Genomic DNA, 16,824 nt, shown 5'->3' on the forward strand with positions numbered 1-16,824 from the left:
CCCCGTCCCTACGTAGCGTCCCCAGCTTTGTGTCTACTGGTAAGTTTTTGAAGCAAGTGTAGTGAAACAGTGTTAGAACCACGTACCAGTGCGTATTAGGGTTAGGGCTTTCTTCGCCGAGACGAGGGCCCGGCGTTGAGCGTGGCTACGCCCAGCTCCGCGCGGCCACACTCCCCACGCCCGACCGCCACCCGACGCGACAGGCGCGGCCACGCCGACCCTGTGAGACAGGGCTGCGGTTAGGAAAAGGGACACAAATAATTTTAAGAACAAGGAAAGGTGGGTCGTAATCAAAACAGGTATAGAAGTTGGAAAAGCAGGCAACGGGTGTAAAACGAATAGGCACACAATCAAAGCCTCACATGAAAGGCACACACAGCAATGCTTAACACAGGGAAAGGTTGACATAGATTGGTTTGAAGCACACCCAATAAAGCTGGACACAAATTGCAAGGCAACGCAGCCTTTCCGGCTGGCAAAAATTGGGTGGAAGCACACACAATAAGCTCGACACAAATTGCAAGGCAACGCAGCCTTTTCGGCTGACAAAAATTGGGTGGAAGCACACCCAATAAAGCTCGACACAAATTGCAAGGCAACGCAGCCTTTCCGGCCGACAAAAATTGGGTGGAAGCACACCTAATAAAGCTCGACACAAATTGCAAGGCAACGCAGCCTTTCCGGCTGACAAAACTTGGGTGGAAGCACACCCAATAAAGCTCGACACAAATTGCAAGGCAACGCAGCCTTTCCGGCTGACAAAAATTGGGTGGAAGCACACCCAATAAAGCTCGACACAAATTGCAAGGCAACGCAGCCTTTCCGGCTGACAAAAATTGGGTGGAAGCACACCCAATAAAGCTCGACACAAATTGCAAGGCAACGCAGCCTTTCCGGCTGACAAAAGTTGGTTGGAAGCACACCCAATAAAGCTTGACACAAATTGCAAGGCAACGCAGGGAAAGGCTGACACAAATTGGTTTGAAGCGCACAGCAGGCCAAGGACGACAAAAATTGGGTGGAAGCACACACAGCAAACCTCAACAAAAACTGGTACGCAGGGAAGGAATCAGGAGTTGGGAACAATGAAGGAGGGTTTTACATTAATTGCAATGGAGGTTTTCTCAGAACACAAATACAGAAAGCTCACCCATTCAGATTATTAACATTGGATGCAAAGTGGGTTTAATACGACGGATCCTCTCTTGAAAGACACTTACACCATAACCCCATCCAATACCTGGAAAGAGGGGCAAAAATGAATACAGAACTTGTTTTTCTTTTTTATGAGCAAACACTTGCAGTGAAACTGCAGGCACAAAATAAAAAATAAATCACAAAACAAAAAGTGAATACTGATCTGGTAGTCTACTGAGAGGCAATGTAGTCTACAGGCACTGTATATTTCTCTAATAGTCTATGATGTCACTTACCTGGCTTCACATTTGACAGACACTGTAATCAAGTCAATCCAGTGTATTAAAAAACGATTACTGGTTCAGGCGCAGGCGGTAGAACTTCTAGGTGCACCCTACAAGTAGCAGTAATCTGTTGAAGAAGAATATTTATGATTTGAATCAAAAGCATCCACAAAAAAAATAAAACAAGCTTTAAAAAAAATTGCATGGATAGAGGAAAGAAAAAAGTCAATGCAGAAGATATGACAAATAAGGCAAACAAAAATAAGATAGAGAAATAACGTACCACTTCAGGACTGTTCATGCCGCCAGTTTACGAAGGGCAGCTTCCATATTGGTTACCTAGTTTTGACTCGGTTTGGTTTGCGGCTCATCATTCTCAAATTCGGAGAGGCACAGCTCTACTTGCACCTAGAAATCAAGAAATCAGAAAAGAAAATCGAGACGACACGCCCCATGAGTGCGAGAGAGACAGAGCAACGAAAACGACTCTCGGAACGAGCAAACTGATTCGGACAGTTCTTTTCGTCGCTCTGTCTCACTCGCACCTCGAGACGACACGCCCCATGAGTGCGAGAGAGACAGAGCAACGAAAACGACTCTCGGAACGAGCAGACTGATTCGGACAGTTCTTTTCGTCGCGCTGTCTCACTCGCACCTCGAGACGACACGCCCCATGAGTGCGAGAGAGACAGAGCAACGAAAACGACTCTCGGAACGAGCAAACTGATTCGGACAGTTCTTTTCGTCGCTCTGTCTCACTCGCACCTCGAGACGACACGCCCCATGAGTGCGAGAGAGACAGATCAACGAAAACGACTCTCGGAACGAGCAAACTGATTCGGACAGTTCTTTTCGTCGCTCTGTCTCACTCGCACCTCGAGACGACACGCCCCATGAGTGCGAGAGAGACAGAGCAACGAAAACGACTCTCGGAACGAGCACACTGATTCGGACAGTTCTTTTCGTCGCGCTGTCTCACTCGCACCTCGAGACGACACGCCCCATGATTGCGAGAGAGACAGAGCAACGAAAACGACTCTCGGAACGAGCACACTGATTCGGACAGTTCTTTTCGTCGCGCTGTCTCACTCGCACCTCGAGACGACACGCCCCATGAGTGCGAGAGAGACAGAGCAACGAAAACGACTCTCGGAACGAGCAGACTGATTCGGACAGTTCTTTTCGTCGCGCTGTCTCTCTCGCACTGGTGGCGAGTCCCGTTCAGGTGCGAGAGAGACAGAGCGACGAAATCGTCTCTCGGCCTGATTCCGGGAGTCGAGAGAGAGAGATAAGGCGACGAAAGTGACTCTCGGAATCAGTCTGCTGCCATGTTTTCCAATGTACCTAAAGCGCTATGCTTGGCAGCCAGCACCACTTGGTGGGAATCAGTGCGCGTGTGCACGGCAGAAAAGGTCCTTTGTTTACTAAGCTACTAAAACTGGCATGGTTACGGCGCCACGCGCTTGGCAGGTGTATCGCAGGTCGACGCGGGTCGGTGCGGCAGGGATGCAACTTTGTTTATCAGTGCGATGTGGCCGTGGGAGGGAACCGTACGGCGCAACGCCACCCACACCAAGTCTCGAACACACTATCGAGAGTTTCGCTGCTACGACACTTTGGAAAGACACCCACAGACACTACAGTACCTCCGACTGGGCGATGGTATGACGGGGCCACTGCACTGAGTTCTACACGTCCGTTGTTGCCGACCGTCACAGGAGAAATGGTTCGGTACGCTAGCCGCAGACGAGGCTGGGAGGGGGTGGGGGTTAGGGAACGGCACTGCACTGCCAAGGCCGCCGTTGGCTGTCGCTGCCAGCTGTCCGCTTTGCCGTGCGTAACGATTCGGAAATGTACTGCTATACCGTGACTCGAGGTTTACAAGAGACGCTACGCAAGATGTCTTTGTACTCACCTTTGAATTTTGGAAGAAGGTGGGACAATTCCCACCGATCTAGGAGCGACGCAATCTCTTCGTGTACAGACATGTTGATGTTTCGTCGCCGCATCAAAACACTGCACTGGCGCAGGCCGGCACGAGCGGTCTCGCCGGGCCCGCCGGGCGCTGCGGGCGGCTTCGGCCGGCGTCGGGCTGCTTCGGGCGACCCGAAGGCAGCCGAACGTCGCCGCGCCGCGCCGCCAGCGTCGCCCGGGCAGGGGGAGGAGGAGAGGGAGGGGAAGGCGTTGTCTTGGAGCTCGAAACAAGACGGGCACGGTCTTGTTTTTGACGCGACTTGATTCTAGACTAAGTGACTTCAATCAAGTCTACAATTCAAGTCAAAAAATTCAAGTCTTTTACTAGACTTGTTTCAAGAAACCCTTTTTCTGGGTGTACCGATGGGGCGAATAAAATTTTTTAGTCGGTCGGTCCCCTTTTTTGAAGATTGAGTGGATTTTGTTGAATTTAGGCCTATTAAATCGTTTTTTGAGGATGTTGCCGGTGACGGGGACCCGATTGCGGCACAGTTTCGGAAATGTCTCGACCAGACATACCGATGGGGCGAATAAAAATTTTCAGTCGGTCGGTCCCCTTTTTTGAAGATTGAGTGGACTTTGATAAATTTAGGCCTATTTAATCGTTTTTGAGGATGTTGCCGGTGACGGGGACCCGATTGCGGCACAGTTTCGGAAATGTCTCGACCAGACCTACCGATGGGGCGAATAAAAATTTTTAGTCGGTCGGTCCCCTTTTTTGAAGATTGAGTGGGATTTTGTTGAATTTACCTATTAAATCGTTTTTTGAGGATGTTGCCGGTGACGGGGACCCGATTGCGGCACAGTTTCGGAATGTCTCGACAGACCTACCGATGGGGCGAATAAAAATTTTTAGTCGGTCAGTCCCCTTTTTTGAAGATTGAGTGGATTTTGTTGAATTTAGGCCTATTTAATCGTTTTTTGAGGATGTTGCCAGTGACGGAGACCGGATTGCGGCACAGATTCGGAAATGTCTCGAACAGACCTACCGATGGGGCGAATAAAAATTTTTAGTCGGTCGGTCCCCTTTTTTGAAGATTGAGTAGGTTTGCTCGGAAACGGTGAGAAATTTGTTCCCCTTTTTTGTAGATAAAGTAGGTTTTCTCGGAAACGGTGAGGAATTTTCAACTTTTGGGATTTTTCTCAATTTTCCCATAAAATTTGGAATTGAATTGAAAAAACCGCAAGTCTCTACGACCACTCCTTCACCCCAAACATTTCTATAAGTGAGTGAGTGAGTCAGTCAGTGAGTCAGTCGGATTGGGGCTTTATAGGTTCTTGATAAAAGGCATGACTGCGTTTCAGGTGCTATGGACCCTGAATTGCTAGAGCAGTAGTAAATAGACTTTTGCTCAGCTAAGCGAACGGCCGTCTAGTGTTGAGTTAAAAATCAGCCTGCACTCCGCTGGTAGCTGCAGGATGCGACATGTTTGCCCTGGTTCCGGCCTGGACCGAAGCCCGGGCCACCCGAGGGGTGTATGTTACTTGTCCGACCTCCCACTTGCCCGACCCTATTAAAAATAATCCCGTGGCAATATTTATATTGCTGGCCACTCGCTAGAAATATTCCCCTGCTGTCGAAGACAGTTGTCCGACCTACTGAGTTGTCCGACCTGCTGTTTAGTCATACCTCGGGGAGGGAGGGAGGGGGACGGCCCCGATGGGTTGCCTACCTCCAAGGCGGCCCTGCGGGTCCAGGGCGGGGGGCTTGGGAATAAGTGGGCTATGTCGCACCCAGCACAGTGGTAGGGTGCCTCCAGGGCGCCTCCAGGGTGCCTCCAGGGCGCCTCCAGGGTGCTTCCAGGGCGCCTCCAGGGCGCCTCCAGGGCGCCTCCAGGGCGCCTCCAGGGCGCCTCCAGGGCGCCTCCAGGGCGCCTCCAGGGCGCCTCCAGGGCGCCTCCAGGGCTCCTCCAGGCAGCCGGTAGAGGGTCCCCGGGACCCGGGGCAGGCCACCGAGACCACCAGGATCCCGGAGGCATCGTCGGGGTGACAGTTCAGCACGGCGCGGAGGCCACCATCGCCCACATGCTCGCCGCGGCGCGCACCTCCACTGTCGCCGTGACCGCCAGGTTGTCCCCCGGGGTCCGCGCAGCGCGCGGCACTCGGGGCCAGAGCACGCGGAAAGCGAACAAGAGGGAGCACAAGGCCAGGCTTCACCGAGTCCGTCGCACAGGAGCCACAGGACGCCGCCAGCGGGGCGCTGTACGCCGCGACCCCTCCAGGTAGGTGGGACAGCGGCATGCCTCGCTTCGGCTCGGCGCACTGCGCAGTCCGAGAGTCCGAGATCGGAGGTGCTTGGAGTCGGCCACAGTGCGGCCGGCCACGGCCTCGGACATGGTGACTCCGCCCCGTCGAACGAACAAAAGACGCGGTGCCACCACGCACCACGGCAGTACGGTGGGTTGCCTACCTCCACGGCGCGAGACGAAACGCCGCCAGGATGGCGAGTGTCTCTTGTCTACCCACCAATGCCCTGATGTGCATAAGTGCGTAAGTTTAGGTAGGCAACTCCAGAATGCGCTAGAGCCCAGCCAGGGCCAGGCCTTCCCTGCTGGGTAACTTTCTGTCCACTCAGTAGCACAAGAGTTTTATGATCGCTGTGAAAGAAAGTCCTTGCCCACATTAGTATTCATCACTGGCTGGGGTACCTGCCAAAAAGTTTGAATGTGTAAGGCTATGAGTAGAACCCACTGTAGACTTGTGTTCTGCAGCTGGCAGTTGACTTCGTATTTAAGTGTTTTTTTTTTCCGATCATGTGCAGGCCTTATGCTAATGAATGGGAAATTCTGGTACATGAAGAAAAAACCAACAGCCAGCCACTGTAGTAATCAGAAATAAGATTCTTTATTATAAACTATTTCAATCTGTTGACAGTAGAATAATTGTAATTACCTAAAGAAACAAGATAAGAAAAGAATCCGAGAGAGGCTGATCTTGTTCTGTTTGGGAACGGGGCTTGAAAGTAAGGCCAGTACAGGGAAATGCTTAGGAATTGGAATGTAGGGGAATGCTGGGGAAGGTAACAAATGGATGAAAGCAACATGTCTAAGCTAAAATAAAAATGCTGGGGAAGGGTTACACAAATGGATGGAAGCAACAAAACTGAGGCTCGGCACAAAATGTGAGACAGGGCTGCGGTTAGGAAAAGGGACACAAATAATTTTAAGAACAAGGAAAGGTGGGTCGTAAACAAAACAGGTATAGAAGTTGGAAAAGCAGGCAACGGGTGTAAAACGAATAGGCACACAATCAAAGCCTCACATGAAAGGCACACACAGCAATGCTTAACACAGGGAAAGGTTGACATAGATTGGTTTGAAGCACACCCAATAAAGCTGGACACAAATTGCAAGGCAACGCAGCCTTTCCGGCTGACAAAAATTGGGTGGAAGCACACACAATAAGCTCGACACAAATTGCAAGGCAACGCAGCCTTTCCGGCTGACAAAAATTGGGTGGAAGCACACCCAATAAAGCTCGACACAAATTGCAAGGCAACGCAGCCTTTCCGGCCGACAAAAATTGGGTGGAAGCACACCTAATAAAGCTCGACACAAATTGCAAGGCAACGCAGCCTTTCCGGCTGACAAAAATTGGGTGGAAGCACACCCAATAAAGCTCGACACAAATTGCAAGGCAACGCAGCCTTTTCCGCTGACAAAAATTGGGTGGAAGCACACCCAATAAAGCTCGACACAATTGCAAGGCAACGCAGCTTTCCGGCTGACAAAAATTGGGTGGAAGCACACCCAATAAAGCTCGACACAAATTGCAAGGCAACGCAGCCTTTCCGGCTGACAAAAGTTGGGTTGAAGCACACCCAATAAAGCTTGACACAAATTGTAAGGCAACGCAGGGAAAGGCTGACACAAATTGGTTTGAAGCGCACAGCAGGCAAAGGACGACAAAAATTGGGTGGAAGCACACACAGCAAACCTCAACAAAAACTGGTACGCAGGGAAGGAATCAGGAGTTGGAACAATGAAGGAGGGTTTTACATTAATTGCAATGGAGGTTTTTCTCAGAACACAAATACAGAAAGCTCACCATTCAGATTATTAACATTTGATGCAAAGTGGGTTTAATACGACGGATCCTCTCTTGAAAGACACTTACACCATAACCCCATCCAATACCTGGAAAGAGGGGCAAAAATGAATACAGAACTTGTTTTTCTTTTTTATGAGCAAACACTTGCAGTGAAACTGCAGGCACAAAATAAAAAATAAATCACAAAACAAAAAGTGAATACTGATCTGTTAGTCTACTGAGAGGCAATGTAGTCTACAGGCACTGTATATTTCTCTAATAGTCTATGATGTCACTTACCTGGCTTCACATTTGACAGACACTGTAATCAAGTCAATCCAGTTATTAAAAAAACGATTACTGGTTCAGGCGCAGGCGTAGAACTTCTAGGTGCACCCTACAAGTAGCAGTAATCTGTTGAAGAAGAATATTTATGATTTGAATCAAAAGCATCCACAAAAAAAATAAAACAAGCTTTAAAAAAAATTGCATGGATAGAGGAAAGAAAAAAGTCAATGCAGAAGATATGACAAATAAGGCAAACAAAAATATGATAGAGAAATAACGTACCACTTCAGGACTGTTCATGCCGCCAGTTTACGAAGGGCAGCTTCCATATTGGTTACCTAGTTTTGACTCGGTTTGGTTGCGGCTCATCATTCTCAAATTCGAGAGGCACAGCTCTACTTGCACCTAGAATCAAGAAATCAGAAAAGAAAATCTCCCATCTAGTCGAGTAGTAGATATATTCAAGACAGAACCACAATTAACCACAGAAAACACTCGAGCACACTCAAGAAAAGCTTTCAACTAAAAACAAAACTGAGTCTGAATGAAACACGGAAATAACAACGTTAATGAGGGAGCAGTTTAAAGAATAGAACCTAATGAACCTCTATATCTGAATATAATAATCTACATGAAAGCTACTAAAAACTAATGTACCTGCATCTTTTTAAAGTATCTGCTGAGGCAGTTTCCGATCTTCTTGTAAAGTTGGGGTGATTCTCAAGCTGCTTGATAAATTGGAAATCCTCACTGGCAGTCCCTCCATCCACTTTGTTTCCCAATTCAGTGGCAAGCACATAACTGTCCATGTCTTCAAGTACAGCAACCGATCCTGGTGCACTTTCTCGTAACCTTTCCTCAGAGCTACTCGATCAGCTTTGCAAATGGATGGCTAGAAAACAGACATCAGGAAATAAGAATAGTTATAGAATAACGCTTTAATTGGCTGTCGATGCAATTAAAAACACAACAAGGTTCCAGTCAAACCACAACACAAACTGTGGCTGTACCACTCTGACCAGATGATAGGTTACAATTAATGATAATAGCAGTATAAAAATCAGCGTTGCGACTGGGGAGGAAATTCAGTGCATTCCAATTGCAAGAATTTACGCCGGCAACAGGTGAACCGGCCGGCTTGCTTTATGTAAGCCTAGGCCAGGTTCTGCCAGAAACACACAACCAAGTACAGGTTAGGTTGCTAGGACACAACTTGCAGATAACGGCAAATTATCAGGATAATTTTTTTTCAACTGGAAAATTGATTGCGGAAAAATCCAAGCTACACGACATGTATTTTTAAAGATTTCAAGCTTTGTGCGTTTAACCTTTCTGTGGGCCAAGACGATACGGACACCGAACCAATTCAGACAACAAAATGATGAATATAGAAATTTATACGTTACCCTTCGATCCATTGCAAGCCTTGACAGGTTCCAATTGTTTGCGCAAACTAAAACTTTGTTAAATTATTCACTTATTTCTCCAGGAATGTTTGCTTTTCCGCTAGGGGAATACGGAATACGTTCGGTCGGATCGGCGTCGCCCGTGCTTCGCAGCCTATGACTCATCCTTTCTTTGTTCTCCCGTGCTCACATACCAACAATACAAGCCTAAAACACTGCTCTTCAATTATGGACGAGTTCTGAGTTTGAAACAATTTTAGTTATACGACATGGTATGGTAACATTAAAATATCTGTTTAAATCTGGAGTTAATGAAGCGTCCTCGCAGGTGCCTCGTATGTATGCAAGAAAGTTTTGCACAGTTAGCAACTCTATCGAGACATGCCGCGGAATTCAAATTCAATGGCCCCAATTCTTGCCTTATTTTTAACGCAGGCATGTTGCGTGCCTATAGAAATGAAAATTCAGCTGTAATAATTTTCTTCGTGGCACAAGGAATGCTCTTATCTATTATTTTTACATTTTCGCACCGTCTAGTGACAGAATGAAGTTACTCCTACTCATGCATTTTGAATTACGTGAGTTCCACCGCGTTCGGATCATGTGATCGTCCTAGCCAATCAGCGGTCTTTGGAACGGAGGTACTACTTTCTCAACCTGTAGACGACACAAGTTTTCGTTTTAACTTTTTCAATACAAAAAATAACACGAATCATCCCGCAATCTGCCAAAACCGTCTCCCTAATATTCTATAGTGCCGTGAACCGGTTCCTTTCCCATCAAAAACAAGTCACTTGACAGATACAAGCAATGCAGTTGAGCACCCGGTTCAGGCTGCAGGGTCCGGGTACTTCCCGCTGTTTGCAATGGGCCTGCAAGGCGAAAAGCAAAAATACCGATTTGTTGTATTGATGGAACGGTTTGACGGATGGGATTCATCTTCGAGAAAATGAAAGTTTAATGTAATGTGAGGGAGTTTTCAAAAACGCAGCTCGAAAGACATGATGAGAAGAAAGTTATTAAAGCTTGAAAATTCGGAGGTAGCGGGTACGTACGGCGCGCACCCGTTCCCAGCTCCTCGACCAGCGAGCCAGAATGCCCGCGTACGGTGGCGCGCAGGCGGGCACTTTTCTCATTCTCGTATCGTCCCACTCAATGTCGACTGAGACGTAGATACTTTTCCTCGAATCGTGCTAAAACTCGACCTGATGACGTTTCGTACAGAATAAAACACTTTTCTACTTCTTTTAGAAAATTCCATATAAGGGTACTGACTAAATAAATAATTTATTGGTGGACAATTTTTTTTTCGTATCAAGTTCATTTCTGAAAATCATTTTGTAAAACTGTTTTAAAATATCGCCGGGGCCATCCGCAAATTAGGGGACTTCGACATTTGGCCGTCGATATGGCCTACCCCAGACCAACTTTTCGCAGGCAACATCGGGCAGGCATTGGTCAAGTACCGGGCAACTGCCGGGCAACTACGGGCAACTGCCGGGCAACTACGGGCTACTGCCGAGCAACTCGGGGCAACTGCCGGGCAACCACCGGGCAACTCCGAGCAACTCCGAGCAACTGCCGGGCAACTACGGGCAACCACCGGGCAACTGCCGGGCAACTGCCGGGCAACTACCGGGCAACTGTGTGCCCGAGCACAGCTCGCGGGCAACTGAAGGAAGATGTCGGAAAACATCAGTTCAATACTAGGTCGGTTTTGACACCCCTTTTTAAAGGCGTAGCAAAAACATCCTAAAATCGACCTATTTTATTCTGCAGACCAGCCATTTTGAGTCTAAATCTATGACATATGGGTATCTTTCTTTTCATCTCGTTGAGATGAATCCATTTGCGACATCAGTTTTTCATTTCTACATATTTGATTTTTCACCTCTTTTCTGTCAATAGTACTTAAAATCTCCATTCAAGAAACGTTAAGCAGATGATACTCGTCTGGTACTGTCGTGTGCTATAGTTTTGACAGTATGCTCGCATGTCTGTGATTGTATAGAAAATTGTAAATAAGGGTTAGAACATATATGATTGGGGAGTGAGTGTCGATGTTGGTCCTTGCCGCGCGGGGCCGAGCCGAGGAGACGGTGCCATTGTTTACGCCCGGTGCGGCTGGCGCTGTACCTGGGGGAGGAGTTATCGATGTTTCGCGCACATTGTTGACCGTGCACCAAGCACTCACTGTCCCGCTCTCGAGTAAAAGCTAGCTGACACCTTTAAGGGGGCAGTAGCGTCATTTGCACGTGTTTTGACGATTTTCGAACCTCCTGTTTAGACGTTAATATAAAGATAAGTATGAATGCCAGAGACAAACGGCAGGCACCATTTGAAAGATAAAAGTTTTTACAACATTTTAAAAAAAAATATTTTGTTTTAGCATTGACTTAGGTTGTTTTGTGTTCTATGCAAAAATGGTCTGCAAAATTACATGGTGTCACTGCGCGCACGATTGCAGCCAAAGTTTTTAACTTTTTACCAATCGGTAAAATGCATCTGAAAAGCATGAATTGCCCATAAAATGACCCTTGGGTTTCAATATTGGCAAGAAAAACTATTGAAACGCTCATCTTCAACTTAAGATGGAAACGAACCACATTTTTTCTGGCCCAATATTAAAACCAGGGTCATTTTATGGGCAATTTCATGCTTTTTCAGATGCATTTTACCGATTGGTAAAAGTTAAAAACTTTGGCTGCAATCGTGCGCGCAGTGAAACCATGTAATTTTGCAGACCATTTTTGCATATAACACAAAACATCCTAATTCAATGCTAAAACAAAATATTTTTTTTTTGCAAATGTTGTAAAAACTTTTATCTTTCAAATGGTGCCTGCCGTTTGCCTCTGGCAGTCATACTTATCTTTATATTAACGTCTAAACAGGAGGTTCGAAAATCGTCAAAACACGTGCAAAAGACGCTACTGCCCCCTTAAGTGTCTTGTATTGTTCTAAGTAGTTTTGAAGTAGTAAAGGTATCGTTTGCTAAAAATACCGGACTACGAAGTTTGAGAGGATCTGAAAAGAGTATCATAAACCGTGCAGGAACCCGACCGCTACCTGCCTCGGACTCCTCAGGCCTCCGCGAATTCCCCCCCCCCCCCCCCCCCCCACTTCCCCTCTCCGATTCGTTATACCAGCCCGAAGGCATTCTTCGGGTCTTGGGGCCCCGTCATATTTAGGAAAAGGCTGAGAGTGTGTCCCGTAAGGGAGGGTGGGGCACAGTGACACTTTTTGGATTTTGGCACTCACTCCGATACTGTGCGAGAAATGAATCTGCTTACACCTCAGAAGGTTGCTTCAAACCTTCCTTGATCGCAAAAACGCGTTGTGGCGTTTTGGCAACACCTATTTCTATTATTTACATAGCTTCCCGCAGACCTCTGCACTTGTCACTTCAGATATAGAGGTTCATCAAGAACCTATAAAGCCCCAATCCGACTGACTCACTGACTCACTCATAGAAATGTTTGGGGTGAAGGAGTGGTCGTAGAGACTTGCGGTTTTTTCCATTCGATTCCAAATTTTATGGGAAAATTGGGAAAAATCCCAAAAGTTGAAAATTCCTTACCGTTTCCGAGAAAACCTACTTTATCTACAAAAAAGGGGAACAAATTTCTCACCGTTTCCGAGCAAACCTACTCAATCTTCAAAAAAGGGGACCGACCGACTAAAAAATTTTTTTTCGCCCTATCGGTAGGTCGGTCGAGACATTTCCGAATCTGTGCCGCAATCCGGTCTCCGTCACTGGCAACATCCTCAAAAAAAGATTAAATAGGCCTAAATTCAACAAAATCCACTCAATCTTCAAAAAAAGGGGGCCGACCGATTAAAATTTTTATTCGCCCCATCGGGAGGTCTGGTCGAGACATTTCCGAAACTGTGCCGCAATCGGGTCCCCGTCACCGGCAACATCCCCAAAAAACGATTAATAGGCCTAAATTCAACAAAATCCACTCAATCTTCAAAAAAAGGGGGCCGACCGACTAAAAATTTTTATTCGCCCCATCGGTAGGTCTTGTCGAGACATTTCCGAAACTGTGCCGCAATCGGTCCCCGTCACCGGCAACATCCTCAAAAACGATTAATAGGCCAAAATTCAACAAAATCCACTCAATCTTAAAAAAAGGGGACCGACCGACAAAAATTTTTTTATTCGCCCCATCGGTAGGTCTGGTCGAGACATTTCCGAAACTGTGCCGCAATCGGGTCCCCGTCCCCGGGCAACATCCTCAAAAACGTTTAAAATAGGCCAAAATTCAAAAAAATCCACTCAATCTTAAAAAAAGGGCACCGACCGACAAAAATTTTTGCTCGCCCCATCGGTGGGTCTGGTCGAGACATTTCCAAAACTGTGCCGCAATGGGGTCCTGGTCCCCGGGCAACATCCTAAAAACGATTAATGGGCCCTTTAATTTAACAAAGTCCACTCAATCTTCAAAAAGGGGACCGACCGACTAAAATTTTTTATTCGCCCATCGGTAGGTCTGGTCGAGACATTCCTGAAACTGTGCCGCAATCGGGTTCCCGTCACCGGCAACATCCTCAAAAACGTTTAAAATAGGCCTAAATTTATCAAAGTCCACTAAATCTCAAAAAAGGGGACCGACCGACTAAAAATTTTATTCGCCTCATCGGTGGTCTGGTCGAGCGGATTCTGGAACTGTGCCGCAATGGGGTCCTGGTCACCGGCAACATCCTAAAAAAACGATTAAAGCCTTAATTTAAAAAAGTCCACTCAATCTTCAAAAAAGGGGACCGACCGACTAATAATTTTTATTCGCCCTATCGGTGGGTCTGGTCGAGACATTTCCGAAACTGTGCCGAAATCGGGTTTTTGTCACCGGCAACATCCTAAAAAACAATTAAATAGCCTAAATTTAACAAAGCCCACTCAATCTTCAAAAAAGGGGCCGACCGACTAAAATTTTTATTAGCCCAATCGGTAAATCAAGTCGAGACATTTCAGAAACTGTCCCAAAATCGGCCCCCGTCACCGGCAACATACTCAAAATCAATCATCAATTGTCATCAAGAACCTATAAGCCCCAAAATCCGACTGACGGACTTCCTCACTCATCAATCATCAAGAACCCATATAGCCCCAATCCGACTGACTGACTCACTCATAGAAATGTTGGGGTCAAGGAGTGGTCGTAGAGACCTGGGGGTTTTTTTCCATTCGTTTCCCAAAATTTTAAATGGGAAAATGGGAAAAATCTCAAAAGTTAAAAATTTTCTCACTTTTTCCGAGCAAGCTACTCAATTTTCCCAAAAAGGGGGGACCGAATGACTAAAAATTTTATTGCCCCATGGGTAGGTCTGGTCGAGAATTTCCGAAACTGTGCCGTAATCGGGACCCCGCCACCGGCAATTGGGCAATCATCTTCAAGAATCTATATAGCCCCAATCCGACTGACTGACTGACTCACTTACTCACTCAAAAAAATGTTTGGGGTCGAGGAGTGGTCGTAGAGATTTAAAGGGTTTTTTTCCTTTCACCTCTATCCTTGTCAAAGCAGTCTTCAATATTTTCCGACCTTGTATGCACCCATTGACTGCCACAGTAGCCTGCAATACAAGCTATCTTTTTGGGGAGTAAAAGTAGCCTTATTTTATGGGCAAAAGCGGTTAAATAGAGCTTTCAAAGAAGCAGGACATTTACTTCCTTAGAAAAATTTTCCTTTGCTCACCACGGACTTACTGAAAATACTTCGGCACGCGCTCCACACATGCGGGGGTCTGGGGCGGAGCCCCCACGAGCAGCGCGAGTTAGGTTCTATTCTTTAAACTGCTTCCTCATTAACGTTGTTATTTCCGTGTTTCATTCAGACTCAGTTTTTTTTTTTTTGAAAGCTTTTTTTGAGTGTGCTCGAGTGTTTTTCTGTGGTTTAAATTTTGGGGTTTTGTCTTGAATATACTACTACTCGACTAGATGGGACTGATTTTCTTTTTGATTTCTTGATTTCTAGGTGCAAGTAGAGCTGTGCCTCTCCGAAATTTTAGAATGATGAGCCCCAAACCAAAACCCAGTCAAAACTAGGTAAACCCAAAATGGAAGCTGCCCTTCGTAAACTGGCGGCATGAACAGTCCTGAAGTGGTACGTTATTCCTCTATCATATTTTTGTTTGCATTATTTGTCATATCTTCTGCATTGACTTTTTTCTTTCCTCTATCCATGCCATTTTTTTAAAGCTTGTTTTATTTTTTTGTGGATGCTTTTGATTCAAATCATAAATATTCTTCTTCAACAGATTACTGCTACTTGTAGGGTGCACCTAGAAGTTCTACCGCCTGCGCCTGAACCAGTAATCGTTTTTTAATATACTGGATTTACTTGATTACAGTGTCTGTCAAATGTGAAGCCAGGTAAGTGACATCATAGACTATTAGAGAAATATACAGTGCCTGTAGACTACATTGCCAAAAAAACAAGTTCTGTATTCATTTTTGTCCCTCTTTTCAGGTATTGGATCGGATTATGTTTAAAGTGTCTCTCAAGAGACGTATTAAACCCACTTTGCATCAAATGTTCATTATCTGAGTGGGTGAGCCTTCTGTATTTATGTTAAGAGAAAACCTCCATTGCAATTTATGTAAAACCCTCCTTCATTTCTCTCAACTCCTGATCCCTTCCCTTCATGGTAGTTTTTGTTAAGCTTTGCTGTGTGTGCTTCCACCCAATTTTTATCAGCCTTTTACTGCGTTGCCTTGCAATTTGTGTCGAGCTTTATTGTGAATGCTTTCACCCATTTTTTGACAGCCTTTCCTTGTGTTAAGCATTGCTGTGTGTGCCTTTCATTTGAAGCTTTGGTTGTGTGCCTATTCGTTTTACACCTGTTGCCTGCTTTTCTTACTTCTATACCTATTTTGCTTACGACCCACCTTTCCTTCGCCTTGCCCCTTGTTTCCAGCTTTATCCATTTCCCTCTCCGTTCACAGTTGTCGCATTCTCTGCCTTTGTATTCTTTACTAATTTTTTCCAGATTCTTCTTTCAGGTGTGTTTGACTGGGTTTTGTTTCAAAACATGTAATCTTATTTTAATCTTTTAAATAACTTTACATTATAGTCTGAAAGCTATGGACAAGATTAATATCATGTCCCATATTGTTTGTTGGCCCACTCTTGGCCCATTTCTGAAATTAAATAAAATATTGTTGGCTGAGCGATAGCGAAGCCTGTTACTCCAGTGGGGTGGAAAAGTTTTGTCTGTCTGTCTGTCCGCACTACTCCTCCTGAACGGCTTGGCCGATCCCGGTGAGATTTTGCACACTTCTTAGGTATGTCCTTGGCTCGGCACACGCGAAATTTCACCATCCTAGCTCAACTGGTTCAGTTTTTATAGGCGAAAAACACCTAAAAAACGGAGATAAATAAGATTTCTGCAGATAGACCACTTCTGTCTTGGAGAAAGGGGGGTCTGGGGGGGGGAGCCCCCCAGCCTCGACAAGTTAAAAAGTGGCAAGGGTCAAGATCGTGTTATCTGTAGATAAAACAAATCTATTTACAATGTAGGGGGGGCTGGGGGGCGGAGCCCCCCAGCATTCAACAAGTTAAATAAAAAATAACCGACAACGGACAAGCCTTGCCTGCCGCAGGCAGCTAGCGCCGCAGGCCAAGGGAGGTACGCCAGGCGTGGATGGAGGAACAGGCAGCGAGACATCGCGAAGCCTGTTACGACAAGACGCGGTCTGG

At 46.2% G+C, this 16,824-nt stretch overlaps 2 protein-coding genes across 2 annotated transcripts in view; one reads left to right on the plus strand and one right to left on the minus strand.

Annotated features, from left to right (window-relative positions):
- Positions 1-16,824, plus strand: part of LOC117650730 — a 225,683-nt gene that overhangs the window by 125,370 nt on the left and 83,489 nt on the right. The window lies entirely within an intron of this gene.
- Positions 1-16,824, minus strand: part of LOC117650729 (fidgetin-like protein 1) — a 32,996-nt gene that overhangs the window by 11,376 nt on the left and 4,796 nt on the right. The window contains exons 2-5 of the mRNA XM_034394320.1: positions 8,712-8,784; positions 8,464-8,604; positions 7,725-7,746; positions 7,512-7,600 (exon numbers count right to left, since the gene is read on the minus strand). Coding sequence (XP_034250211.1) covers positions 7,512-7,600; positions 7,725-7,746; positions 8,464-8,604; positions 8,712-8,784 — 325 coding nt within the window. The remainder of the gene's footprint in view (positions 1-7,511; positions 7,601-7,724; positions 7,747-8,463; positions 8,605-8,711; positions 8,785-16,824) is intronic.

Source organism: Thrips palmi, unplaced genomic scaffold (assembly GCF_012932325.1).
Source record: "Thrips palmi isolate BJ-2018 unplaced genomic scaffold, TpBJ-2018v1 HiC_scaffold_5, whole genome shotgun sequence".
Taxonomy (NCBI): Eukaryota; Metazoa; Arthropoda; class Insecta; order Thysanoptera; family Thripidae; genus Thrips; species Thrips palmi.